Below are 14121 nucleotides of genomic sequence, written 5' to 3'. Positions count from 1 at the left end.
ACCCAAAAGGGGTGGAATGGTTATGTACTTGGATTCCGATTCACATCGATCCAAACCATTTGAGGCAACTCTATTTTTATTGTTTCTATTTTTTAAGGGAATGTTTGATGCACCGTTCCCAGTGTGATTTGGATGAAAATCTCGCTGGGAAAGGCGATTTCTAACAAACGTTGGACGCGACAGACGGCGTTCAGCGCGTCCGCCGCGTTCTTATATAGGTGGTTTTTTCGTTCCACCCTCCCCCTTGTTACAAAAAGTAATAGGGATGAGGAGACAAAAATTTCTCGACGAGCGCGCCCGCGAGCTCTTCGATCTCAGGCACTACCCGCTCCTCCTGCAAGAGCGCCTTCAGAGGAAGTCGCTCCTCCAGCAAGGGTTTCTTCTGTGTAGCGGGCATGCCGGACCATCTCTCGGACGCTCAACACTCTCTCTCTCTCTCTCTCTCTCATAGCTGTCTCTCCCTCTCCTGTGTAGCGGCCAGAGGGGCGGTACTCTCTCTCTCAGCAGCGGCCGGCGAAGGGGTGGTAGCCAGGCCGAGGTACGAGCTTTCTCTGAGAGTCGGCCAGTGGAGGGGCGTTTGGTTTTCTTGGATCGGTGGTTGGAATTGGAACCAAGAGTGGGGGTTATGAGGGATGTCGACATTGGAGACGAAGCCATAACAAGGATTTAGATGGATTTCTCGAAATTGTTCAAATTGGGTGCGAGGCAGATTGTGTCGAAGATCAATTATTTGAAGGGAATTGGATTTAGAAGCAAAGAAATCGATTGCATTGTCAGAGATCTCCTAGGGGTTCTTGAATTTGGGGTGGAGGACAGGTTAAAACCTCTAGTTTCAGAGTTTAGGGAACTGGGTTTTGGTTTTCTTGAGATTAATAAGGCGCCGTCAACAACCCACGAATTTTTTGGATTGAAGCAGGGGGGAATTGGGTAGATGTGTGAATCTGTTGAAGAATTTGAAATGTAGGTTGCCTTTGCCGACACGGGTTGAATCATAGAGATGCATTCAAATTGTTGTGGAGAGAGGCTAGAATTCTCATTTATGATTTAGCAGATGTGGGGAGGAAGATCAATTTTCTTACTAATGAAATCAGATTTTCAATCAGTGCCCTGGTTAAAGTTCCAGAGTACTTGGGTGTGAATCTTGAGAAACAGATTGTTCCCAGATATAGGGTCATTCAATGGCTGAGGTCACAAGGTGGGCTTGGTGTTGAGATGGGATTGAAGGTTTTGGTGAAGCCTAGCAAGCACAAATTCTACAATTTCTTTGTCAATCCGTATCCAAAATGTGAAAACATCTTTGAAAAATTGACCAAAGAAAAGGTACAGAAGAGCAAGCGGACAGTTAAATTTTCCCAACTGTTTAAGCCACAAAAGTATGTTGAATATGAGCATGATTCTGAGAATATTAGAATGTTTATGGAATCCTTGGTTTAGTGCTTTCAGGAAGATTCTGAAGAGAAATTGTTAAAATTCCTTAACATACCCCTCCATATTGGTATTTTGAGCGGATATAAAAGACTAAAGTCTGTACATTAGTTAGTAAGAGAAATTGTAAGAGCAGACATTAATGGGTAGTTGAACGAAAACTTCTGAGAATGAAAAAAAAGAAAAGACAAAAGCAAATGAGGTGCTAATGTAGATGTTGGTGGCTGCAACTAACCTAGACTTCTCGTGATCTTGTTATGTAGAAGTAAATACGGTTCATTTCTGAAATTGCAGAGATGCTCGGTCTAGCTCATCGCAATGATTTGGAAGCATAGAGTTATGTTTGATCAAATGAGGTTGGAGATAATCATATCCTGCTGATTTCAAAGTTGACATTGTGATATTTGTTGACAGCTGCAACAAACTACATCTCTGTGTTGCTTTCTATTATGTATTTTGATCAGCAAACTGATCATGCTATCAGCTAAGTGCTTGGTAATAAGTTTTACATCTTTGAGTTTTTTTTTTTGTTAATAATTCAATTGATGCTGCTTTCATGTGCATTTAACCTCAAATATTTCTAATTTCTTTTTTTCATGAAAATGAACTTTTGAGATAAGGATTGAAACCTTTCAACTGAATGATGCTTATAATGGGATATGAAATAGTTTGATGGTAAAATTACTTCATATTAGAACAAGTCTCGAGCTTTCAATTGAACCTTTTCATGAAGTCATGCATCTTTATTAATACTGCTCTTTCACTAAATGATCTAAATTGCCAACGCCAAGTTGATCTAAACTGCAGCATGTCCAATTCTCCGTGAATATGATCACAAAGATCGCACACTATTTCTATTTTATGCCATGAACTGCAAAATATAAAGATAAATACATATGCATAAAAGATATATTCCTAGAAGAGTTTTAAGCTAATTTTAGTCAACTCATTGAGACAAAGGATAAAACAACTAACAATAACCTTGCGAGTGCCTCCACAAATGCTATGAATTGAAAGATTCTTTCAATCTTCTTTACCTTTTTTTAAGACTTTGAGGTAATCCAAAAATGTTGACCTTGATAAATCAACACAATGTATAATAGTTTTTGAAAAACCATATTTGGGGCAAAAAACCAATTTGATATTCATATTCGGGTCAAAAATCTATATTCGGGGCAAAATCCAATTTGAGATCTATATTCAGGGCAAATATCAAATTTGAGATCCATATTCGAGGCAAAACTCTAATTCAAGGCAAACATCCAATTTAAGATCTATATTCAGAGCAAAAATCCATATTTGGGGCAAAATTTTCATTCAAGATCCATATTTAGGGCAAAAATCCAATTCGAGATCTATATTCGAGGCAAAAATCCAATTTGAGTTCCATATTCAGAGCAAAAATCCATATTCAGGGCAAAAATCCAATTCAAGATCCATATTGGAGGCAAAAATCCAATTTGAGATCCATATTCAGATCAAAAATCTCATTTAAGATCCATATTTGGGGGCAAAAATCCAATTTCAAATCCATATTTAGTGCAAAAATTCATTATTTTAGATATAATTTCGTAATTGAATCCATATTCAGGCAAAAAATCATAATAAACTTGTTAAAACATGTAAAATGGTGTAAGAATCAGGTCATACAATCCAAAACAAAACAATTCAACCCATTATCCATGACTGTCCAAATTGTCTGTACCTCATTATCAAACAATGAACATTTGAAACATGGCATCTGAGTACGATCGAAACAAACGTTGGACTTGAAATTGTTGTTACAGAACAAACAAAACCAATTTTCTGTTCTGTCCTTTTTGTTCATTTTATCCAAACCTGAACAAGCCATCAAGCATGACCTTAACGATGAGGAACCCTTTCCGAGAATTGGGTCACATAGTAGGCCCACCCCCTTGTGAGGTAAACTGCGGGTAAGGTTACTGACATCCAAGCCTTTATGGAACCCACCAGTTAAAGGCACCTGCATGCCTTAGGAGAGCAGCACCTTCTCCCCCATGCCTGCTGCCACTCGAGCGACCAGGACGGGTGTCTCTATTTTCAATTTTCAAATGGCTTTTCAGTTCTTTAATTACATACTTTTCAGATTGTGCAACTGCAAAATCGATGCAACCCCAGCCCCAGCTGCAGGCCAACTGGCAGTCATCCTGTGGGATTTCTACAAATGCTCTTGTCAGAAACTGTGAGAGGCAGCAATAGTGGAAATCAGAATTTGCAACGTCCAATGAATTCCAATGCAATTGGCAATGTCCTGATGAAAGGGTTCAGGAGAAAGGCCATGAGGAACATGGTGAACAATATCCCATTGAATGTCCTTGGTGGGGGCTCAGATTCGGATACTGGATAATTTGACAAGCTTGGGCAGCTGTCATGGACTCGAGGGTACGATGGGTTTGGGACCTACAGGTGATCGAGGAGTTGGATTTGATTTGGATATTGGATCCATGGTTGGTACAGGGGCGGATGTCAGTGGAGGCAGTTTGGACTTTGGATCTCCCTATTCAGGCGAGTCCACAGGATCCTAGTTTGGTTGTTTGACCTCCCACTGGTGTTGGCGTGCAGTGGAGCTGTCTTGTGTTAAGATTCCTTGTTTATGTCATTTAATAGAGTAACTGAAATAAAAAATGCATCCTTCATTCTAATGATGGTGGGATGAGTTTGAACCATTTGTTATAAAATAAAGTGGGTTTTACATCATCGTTTTAACCAAGAGAGTCGCTTGTTCTCATTCTTTGTAAACAATCTATGCATCTTAAAACATATGTGATCTAGGTGATTTTGGCCAATACGACCCTAGGAAGCCAAGCTGTTGGACGTGGCCCTTCCAAGTAGGGATGGCAGTGGACCGGGGCAGGGGACAAGGTCTCCACCCCTGCCCCGTTTCAAAATCCGAACCTCCACCCCCACCTCCATCCTTGCACGGGGCAAGATTTTAACCTCCACCCCCGGTCCAAACGGGGGCAGGGCCCGTTTCCCCTTAGTCTATAGTCATTCCTTAAAGGATTGGGGACGGGACGGGGCTAGGCAGGGATTGGGATGGGGCACAGGGAAAAGTGTAAGTCCATCCCCGCACGGGGATAGATTTTAACCTTCATCCCCATTTCATGCCCTTCATCCCCGGTCCAAAGGGGGCGAGGCTGGGAGGAGCCCCGTTGTCCCCGGGTTCACTGTCATCCCTACTTCCAAGCCCAAAAAGCCTAGCAGCTGCACAGATCTATCAGATATGCTTTGATATGGTGTAACAAACTTCCACATTTGCAAAGCATGTTTCATATTTATAAACAGAGATTTTTGGCAACGAGTGAATTTGTCATTAAGCATTGTCATTAGAAGTTGGTGTTGCAACTGAGCTTATTACAAGCACACACATGCAAGTAAATGCAACCATCTGAAATAATTTGTTGACACGCAGATTGGGGTCAGCTTGGCCTGCCAAAAGGTGGCCAACATTCACTGGCACATGGCCCTTCAACACCTAAGCAATAAATAATAATGGAAGAAATTGAACAAGATCATACGGTACTAAAGTCGAAATCTTATTACACAAAATTTTATATGGCTCCAAATATAGTCTCTTTATATTGTCATAAATCTGACGATTTCGGTCAAAACTCACATTAAGCCCTCCAAACATCTAGAGTGACACAAGCAACAAGACTCTCCATGGGTAAAAGACACGGTAGGGACGTATGGATGGGGCCAACACAAGGCTTCTGATAACCTCTCAAATGTCGTCAAGACTCTTGACAGCCTGAAAGAAACAATCAATTGTTAGTCAAAATTTGAAGCTTTCTTTCTACTCCTTCGATTGCTGAGGCTATGCGAGCAGCATGTACCTTATCAGCAAGGACCACTCCATCAGGAATCTCCAGCTTTTCCCCAGCATTAGCAATGACACTCACTTTTCCCTTTAAGATTCAAGAAGAAAATAGATAGACTCAGATAATTGTTAATAACCAAAAACAGAAGGAACGAGTCATTGTCATCACTGTTCAGTCCAACACTTTAGAGGGTTGCTGTCACCATGTAATGTTATTTAAGATCTGCCTAAAACCTAGGTCATATCTTGGAATCATCCAACTCCAACACAGGCAACTATGGGCAACCAACACCTGTTGTGACAAGGATTGATTTGTGATATCAGGAACAATTCGGTCTTCCCCTTTACAAATAGGGATACTGCTTCCCAACAAACAAATGCAGTTCCACAGAAAACAAAGTATCCAATTATCCATTTCATTTACAAACCCAGCTGAGCTGTGCCTCTGCAATCATGGTGTTTTCCTGGGTTGATCAACACCAAATAAGACATTCAGTCAACCATGCCCTTAGAATTGTTGCTTCCTGATCGCTGGTTAATTGTGGAGGAATCTCAACTTGTTTATGGTCTCATATTGGAAAGCTAAACTAATGTGACACAAGCATGCACATGCCACGTATCTCCATATGAATATGCACATGCACAGAAGATATAAGCATGAAAATTCATCATCGGACTTAGATGGCAAGGAAATAGCTGAAATAACCATCCTTGTACATAACACCCTATAAAGACGGGGACAAAACGGGAAACATAATTCTGAAGTCAAAAAGAGAAAAGAAAAAACTATAGTTTACAACAAATTCAACATTGAAAGGCTTGAAAGAGATCAGTAGGCCAACATAGTCAAGATAATATGGGGAGTCCCACATACTTGAGGGTTCTAGATAGTTATATTTATTGTACAGACATGTTTCAATCCTGTTTATCAGCTAGAATTTCTACAGTTTTCGTTATCCAATTAATAACTTTTGCAACTTTTCTTTCCAGAAGTAATTGATAAAGCAAAGATATTATCAGAATTGCAAAATCAAATGCTGGACATGCATGAATTATCTTGCAATAGAGAGGTTATGTTATTGTATGTTAATAGCTGGAAATATAAGAGCATCATTTGGGAACAAAACAAGAGAAGTACCTTGAGGGTTATACTGGCACCAAACCATACATCACCAGACACCTTTAAGCTGTCAAGCTCAATGATGCTAGGAATGGACTTGAAGCGACTCAAGAAGTTGCTAACCTGAAGAATGAAAAAAAAATACAAATTAAAAAGCAAATCTAACAAATGTAATTTTCAATCAATGCATAGACCATAACATCATTACCTTCTTAAATTCTGGCCCTAGTTCAATTGCTGGATTTGCTGGAGTTGTTCTCGCTTCATTTCGAGTCACAAAGCCATCAACCACAGTATAAAGATCCGACTACAACAAAGCCAAAAAATAAAACATGTAAACAACTACTGATGAGAAAAATGAAAAACAAAGTCAGCAAGAGATCTAATAGATAACCTGAACAAGTAGCAAATCAGACGTCGCCTTCACTGGAAGAAAACGAGATCTTGGAACATTGACACCAATTGCACGATCAAAGAACTTGTGTTCAAAAGAGGCATCAAATAGAGTTTAGGATTTCCTAGAAAAAATATGGAAAATGGCCCTACGGAATTAAAAAATAATCAACAGTTTTTGATAAATTGAGTACCCGTATTGCTGCTCCAGCTGCTGTTTCTAGCTGAAGTACTTTCACTCCATTTACCTCCTGCAGATACATATATTGATCAACACTTCATGCACTAACATCACACAAAACCAAACTGTCCATGGCGTCTTTGGACTCCAGTAGATAATGAAACGATAAGGCACCAACCTTAGGGTTCGGAATGATCTCCATCTTAAGTGCATCAGCCTCAACAAGTCTTTTAATTGCCTTCAAATTCACCCATCTTCAGAAAGAGAAATTAGCATTTCAAATAAGAACGTAATAAAAGATTTATACATGGATATATGATTGCTTCCATATCAAGAATCACATACAGGTTATTGGTATTGAAAATTTTGAACTTCTGTATTGACTTAAATTCATTGACCTGAACAAATAATAAGATATTAAGTCAGCATCTCTGCTAATGTAAAAAATAGGGGTAGTTTTGGTAATCAAAAGTCTATGAAGTCGAGCACAGACACATGAAAAGTAACTTACATGTTGATCAGGGACCTGAGCAATTTCCAATAGCTGCAACAGAAACAACTCTGCATCAGGACATCAATGCATCATATGAAACAAGGAAGAAAATTCACATAGATGAGATAAAAATGCCATCACATGTCAATGTTTATTCTCAATCCGATAAAATTAAAACCAATATATCAAAATGGTTTATAATTATGCAGAATAAATAGTTTCCAAACCAGCAATGATAATTGATCTGCTAATTTCATATGTTTGCAGATGATGTTTATAATTTTTAACATAGCCAATTACCTTCTACATATCACAATAAAATAAAAAAAATCATAACTCATGAAATCTGCAAAGATCGTGCATTCTATTAGATCAAGGATTGTTGACAAAATAGAACCAGGATTTTGTGGCATAGACAACTTCCAAAAGAGAACAACCTAAACAAGCACTTGTTTGTTCAAGGTGGCAACATTTTGCTGTGTGAATCTTGAATGGTAGTCATGATCCAACTCCTCCTCTATAATATAGACAAAAATCAGGACCATCCTTTGAAGCTATGCACACACACACACACACACACACACACACACACACACACACACACACACACACACACACACAGATGCATGAAAATGTTTCAAAAACAAAATTATAAGAAAATCGGAAAGAAAATTTAAAAAAAAAAGCATGGGGTCAAAAGTTTCCAATGCGCACCTGAACCCTTCCCTCATATGAAATAAGGGTACCACCTTTAACGTCAGCAAGGGTTTTGGGGGTCACCTGCAATATCAAAGAGCATTTGAGTGGAACTGCACATTCAACAAGTATAAGCACGATGCTGGCCAGTGAATACCTCCATGCAGTACTCATTCTGGTTCTTTATCAAATGATTAAGGATCTCTGTAACAATTGGTCAAGGAGAACCAACATTTTTCTTCTTTATATGCATATGTAAAAACTGAATACAAAAAAAGTAATAAATAATCAATTAAAATAAAACATATAAATAAATTTGAATTGCTATTTAGGATACTTATGTCAACAACAGCTCCCAAGTTATCTGAGTTGGCAACAAAAAAATACTCCTTACCCTGGTACCAGGAAAAAAACAAAAAATGCAAAGTGGCTTAGAGATCTAGAATAAAGCGTGCCATATTTCTTACTGTTGGCAGTTTTTGGATGTGGCGAAGTTCTGTTCATACCTGTGATAAAAATGCATCAAGCTTGCCACTGTTCACTAAGGCAGGGAAAACATCGCCATGGCCAGGAGGGTACCTTACATAATGTATCAAAATCAAACTCAGAGACAAACTTGTTGGTTTCTCAAAGTCTTCACTGTATTTGCTTGCATGAAGTGTTATGAAAAAGATTTGTGAAAATGTACTTAAATCTTTGCTGAGTACCAATCAAACAGGCTTGAACTAAAGCAAAAGTATCCCTCAAGCTAAAGATTCATCTGTTGAGAAGCCAATTACAAACTACTACACCTAAACCTACTCTATCAAAACACTCTTCATACGATAGCCCTTCAACAAGGAGAAGTCAACTGTCCTACACTGAATGAACTGATTTGCATACAATCACAACAACATTTTATTCCATGATCCTGGAAATTATTGGTCTACCATTTAAGTTATTATTTGTTTTCTTTAAAGAGAAGTTTTTTCTTGTACTGACAGAGTAAAGCATACAAAGAAAATTAAAAAAAGAAACCACAAATATACTCCAAAATCTTGATAAGCATATCTTCCATCTTCTCGCTTAAAGCTAAAATTGATTGTAACAAAAAAAAATAGAAAAAAAAAACTTTTTTCTAACGAAAATCACCACTTCTAATAAATTCTTTCAATAAGATTTTCCTATCCCACTATCTGAGGGGAAGGTCTTGATTTTTTCATCTTAGACAATCTTATCTCATGTTTAGCTTGTAATATTCACAAAATCCATCTCTCCTTCAACCGTTATTTCTTCTCATTGTTCGCCTTAAAATTTTTTATTTTCTTACCTTACAATTTTCTTATTCTTAAACTATTATAAAACATAACCTGAATCTCAGTACATAAAAACTGAACCCAAGACTACATTATTGTCAATCTAGATTTTGAACATGAGCAAAAGAGACAAAATTTTGACCTAATGCAAAATAATGTTTGCAGAAGGGAGCAGACATATGAGATGGGAATTTCACGTATAGTTCTGGAATAGAGATCCTAAGGATTAAAATTGATATGCTAAATAATAACAAAAAAGATTATCAATGTCTCTTACCGAACACTTCTACACATAATGACGAAAGCAAATTTGAAATGTTGGTCTACTTCCTTAAAGTCATTGCATTTCTCTCTCTCATCCTATGTTTGGCCCACATGTTTAGCATAATACAACAACAACAACAACAACTACGCCTTCATCCCAAAACAATTGTTGTATCAATAGGACATTCATGTAGTCTTATTTGTACAGGAAAAACAGGGAGACTTGTTTTTACAGTTTCAGATTTTAAAAACCAACAAAAAATGGTATCTTATGATATGATATGAGCCATATGACACACCCCTTTTCCAACACAAGGGGCATATCTTATCGAATGGACCTCTGACATTGCAATTCATTGTATCATATGATATGATATGATATGGTCTGTGCAACATTAAAATGCAGAACATAACTAAAAGTGTGACATGGAAGACCAATAGAAATTGTGGGTATATACCTCCATCACTATGCTAAATCAAGCATCTTGCATAACGGCATAACCTAATATTTTGCCCAGACTAAGGCTAAAGTGAATTCTTTGTAGCAAACAATGCTTCAATAACTTTCTTCTCACGCATTTAACACATAAAATGCACAGCAAATGAGCATAAATATGCATGGTTTATGGAGAGTGATCAGACTTTTCCAGCCAGGATTGAAGTGATTAGTGGAGGATGAATGACAATGGTGACACCTTTCAAAACTTCACCAGATACCACGGTCATGCACTTTACATCTTCGTTTTGTTTTAATAGGTTCCCTATGTGTTAAGATTGGCAGACCCAGACTCTGCATTCACAAGGCTTATTAGGCAAACAGCTGTATCTTTTAGTTGTTAAGTGTGTCTGAGTCAATTATGACCCATTGATAAAGACTGATATGCATAGGAAGAGATAGCAACAAAATTCAGTTATAGAAAACGTCATTCTCCTAATCTAAAGATTTTTATTTCATGTTCATATTAGTATATTACATCTCGCTAACCAACCAAACTTTTATACTCCAGAGATAACTGAAGAGGCTGAGATTTTGAAAAGCCATACCATCCATCCCTGCCTGTTTCACCTTTGCATGGAAGTGGAAGAAAATCATCCACAACGAGACGAGGATATTGGCTCTGAAAGAAAATCATCCCGTAAGTTTTATTGCCCCGAACAAGCAGATGCCCAAAAGTGAAAATAGTTGACTCAATTACCTGATTGAAAGAATGAATCTCAATGTTGGAATTGGTATATTTCTCCACGATCTAAAAACAGGATTCAATTGTTAGATTTAGTAAACCAAATACACCAGAACCATACCTATCATGATTAGAGACCTAGATGTCAATGGCAATATTGATTACCTTTAGTGTGTCATCATGTGTATTGAAAGAATTCATCAGAACAAGGGGAACCTTACATCCGTACTTGTTATTCAAGGACTACAACAAGAAAACATCAAAACCATTCAAGGTCCATAGCAAAAAATGCCAAAAAACATAAAGAAATGAAAAATAGTACAAACTAAGCAAAAGGTAACAATCTACAAAGATCATAAATTACCTCAATCTGGATTACAATCAAATCAAGGAAGGTCAATCCATTACGCACTTCAATGACAGATCTGCAGGAAGGAAAAATTTTGAACAGCAATGAGATGGGTGCTTTTAGACTATGAGAGCTAAAGACCAGAATATCCAATAGAAGTAATGATCAGCAAGAAAAACGTGCAGACTGAAGCAAGTCTGCTTTTGGCCATCACCCAGCCCTATGCATTTTACAAGACCCAATGACAGTGACAAACATGGGCATTTCTTATGTCTGCACCAATTCTTGATTACTGTTTATGAATGAACTTTCTCGACACAGAAAAGCCTGTCACCAGAACTGCCAAAAAGCTTAAAAATTAGGGGTCAAAATTATTTCTCCACATAAAAACTACACAATGTCCCATAGCATCCTCTGTCGGATATATATGCATATGAGGCTTTTTCAGATTCAGAAAGTTTAAACTAATTGTTTCAGAAAGACAACATCGACGTTGTAATCACAGGAAAAAGGATAAAGCTAACAATGGAGCACACAATAAAATTGCAACAACAAGAATGGGACATCAAATATGTTCACATGATACTTACTTGGGACCAGTGCAACCCATGGTAGTTCCCAGACCTCCATTAAGTTTTAGAACAACAAGCTTATCTAGAAGCTTCTTAGTTTCCGAAAGATCTGCACAATGTTCGTTCCCATCAAGAGCATCAGAAGCATTACAACAATGAACAAACTTTGAAACAGGGTATCGAAATCACAAGGTAGGGACTCATTTGAAAATCGATAGCTAAGATGGATGAAAACTACCGTTGCTATGAACAGGAAAGAGTTGGCCAACCAAGCCAAATCCGAGCTTAGACAAATGGAATTTCATATATACACAACAAATCGACAACATAATCAGCTTGAGTGATCTGGATCCAGACACTCACTCCCGACTCTGATCTATGGAGATGAACGTCGAATGAATTTGGTGCATCTCCAAGCTGCCTGCACACTATACAGATTCAAGCCCATCCCGAGTGTTTCAAATACTTAGACGAATTGCACGTTTTTGAATGCCATCCACCAATAAGAACTACTAGATAAACTTATCAACCCGCTAGAATGATGATACCATGGTATCGCTGTTACAAGTAGGGAGGGAAAAAAAGGAGTAAAAACAGAATAATTACCCTCAGAAGTAGGTTCTAAGCTTTCATAAGGAACAACCACCTCATCAGTCGGTGTCTGGATCTTCTCCCACTCGATGTGTTGTGCCTCCCCGCTTTAATCCACCCAAACGCATACATTTCAGTAACCAAATCCATAATCCGGTAATTAAAGCAAAAGACATATAAAATAGAAAGGGATTACGGTCACCCCAGAATAACGAAATCGGAAGCAAGATTTCACCTGAGATAACGCGAAACGAGGTTTATGAATCCCGATTTCTCGCTCTCGCTGAAACAATCACGAAGAAAAATCCGATCAGATCTAAAACTGAACGTCTAACACGAAAACTTTCTGGAAAAGACGCGATCAGACGCTGAGAAATCCGCGAATGCCGGGAAATGCGAGGGCGTAGCTCACCTGATCTGGCCGAGTTCGGCGACGGAAGATCTGAGGGTCGAGATCTTCTCGGATTCCGCTACGGCAGCCATGGACGGCGTTGATGGAGCTCACTCGATCTCTTACGTCTCTCCTTCCCTCTCCTGTGGAGAATAAAATCGGGAATTTGGAAAAACGGGAAAAGAGAAAATCCTGTTGAGAGAGAGAGGGAGAGGCTTCGGAAGTGAAGTGACGGAGGGGGGCAACGAGATTCGGTCGGTATTTATAGGCCTCACTGGCCGGGCCCGATTCACTCCGTCAGCGCACGATGAGAGAATATTCCGGCCAATATTTGACATTGTGGGATTCTGACGCGTGTCAGAAATGAACGGCCTGGATGGGGGTGATACGATGGCGCTACGTTTCTCCTGGATGATGTGGGCCCGCTTAAGTCTCTGGCACCCACCACGTGTACAGTCACCATGGGGCTATCGTATTCGTAGGGCTGACAATAACCGTTGGATGACCAGATTTACCATAACACCCTTTGTTCCTCTCTCTCTCTCGACAACCTAAGGGGGCGTTTGATTCGGATCTAGACGATTGAATCTGAGATCCAAGGGTCAGAGATGCATGTGCCTTTGACCCGACACTCCCGTCCCCCTTCGGTTCAAAGATCCATTTATCTCCATTCAAATTTTGAGTCTAAAATCTCGGTTTTGGGGTGGATTTCAGTTTTCGGTGTTTGAATACCTCAGATCTTCTCGTGGATCCCATGTCAAATGCCTTACAACAGGACCGAGGTTCAAAATGCCAAGGCATGGGTGTCTATTGTGGTACCAAACTAGGGCTGGGAGCCGAACGAACCGAACATGGCATGTTTGGGCTCGACTCAATTACTAGTAAATTAAGCTTGTAGCTAGGCTCATGTTCTTTTTTAGCTCAGCTCGGCCTAGCCGTCTCATGTAAAAACATTTCATGTTATTAATACATGAAATATATATATTTTCATATATTACACTCAAAATATATAATTTTTATATATTAAACTTAATAGTTCATATTTTATGCATATATTTTTCATTCATCCTTCTCTTTTTATATATAATTTATGTATTATTTTTTATATATTACATTTAAAATACATAAAAAAATATATTTTTTATTTATACGAGCTCTCTCGACTCGAGTCAAACACCTTATGTTCGGGCTCGACTCGTTTAACCTAAACGAGCTACTCATGGCTCGGCTCATCATCTATACGAATCGATCACGAACAAGTTCGTGGCTAGCCGAACCGAGCCAAGTCACGATCGTTTATCAGCCCTATACCGAACCACCATAACTCTC

The 14121-nt window shown here is 38.7% G+C and overlaps 1 protein-coding gene across 1 annotated transcript; it reads right to left on the bottom strand.

The window, feature by feature from the left end:
* Nucleotides 1–4941: 4941 nt before the first annotated feature.
* Nucleotides 4942–13093, bottom strand: LOC149817943 (UTP--glucose-1-phosphate uridylyltransferase-like). Its single transcript, XM_089984594.1, has 21 exons — nucleotides 12814–13093; nucleotides 12637–12684; nucleotides 12417–12508; nucleotides 11829–11919; nucleotides 11254–11314; nucleotides 11055–11132; nucleotides 10905–10955; nucleotides 10753–10826; nucleotides 8656–8728; nucleotides 8487–8544; nucleotides 8307–8353; nucleotides 8168–8233; nucleotides 7472–7504; nucleotides 7306–7358; nucleotides 7139–7214; nucleotides 6974–7030; nucleotides 6781–6864; nucleotides 6595–6693; nucleotides 6405–6509; nucleotides 5283–5354; nucleotides 4942–5197 (listed from the first exon to the last, which is right to left on the bottom strand). Exons 1-21 carry the CDS (start codon nucleotides 12882–12884, stop codon nucleotides 5171–5173), a joined length of 1416 nt encoding a protein of 471 aa, XP_089840720.1. The 5' UTR covers nucleotides 12885–13093; the 3' UTR covers nucleotides 4942–5170.
* Between the last annotated feature and the right edge of the window lie 1028 nt (nucleotides 13094–14121).

Source organism: Nuphar pumila, chromosome 13 (genome assembly GCF_984573655.1).
Source record: "Nuphar pumila chromosome 13, dmNupPumi1.hap1.1, whole genome shotgun sequence".
Lineage (NCBI taxonomy): Eukaryota > Viridiplantae > Streptophyta > Magnoliopsida > Nymphaeales > Nymphaeaceae > Nuphar > Nuphar pumila.
Note: the sequence above shows the minus strand (reverse complement) of the source record. Positions and strands in the feature narration are given on the sequence as shown.

Coding starts and splice junctions, on each gene's coding strand:
- LOC149817943 (XM_089984594.1), bottom strand. CDS start 12,884: ATGGCTGCCGTAGCGGAATCCGAGAAGATCTCGACCCTCAGATCTTCC. Junction 7,505..8,167: donor CATATGAGGGAAGGGTTCAG/GTGCGCATTGGA, acceptor TTTCTGTTGCAG/CTATTGGAAATTGCTCAGGT. Junction 6,865..6,973: donor CAGCTGGAGCAGCAATACGG/GTACTCAATTTA, acceptor TTTGAACACAAG/TTCTTTGATCGTGCAATTGG.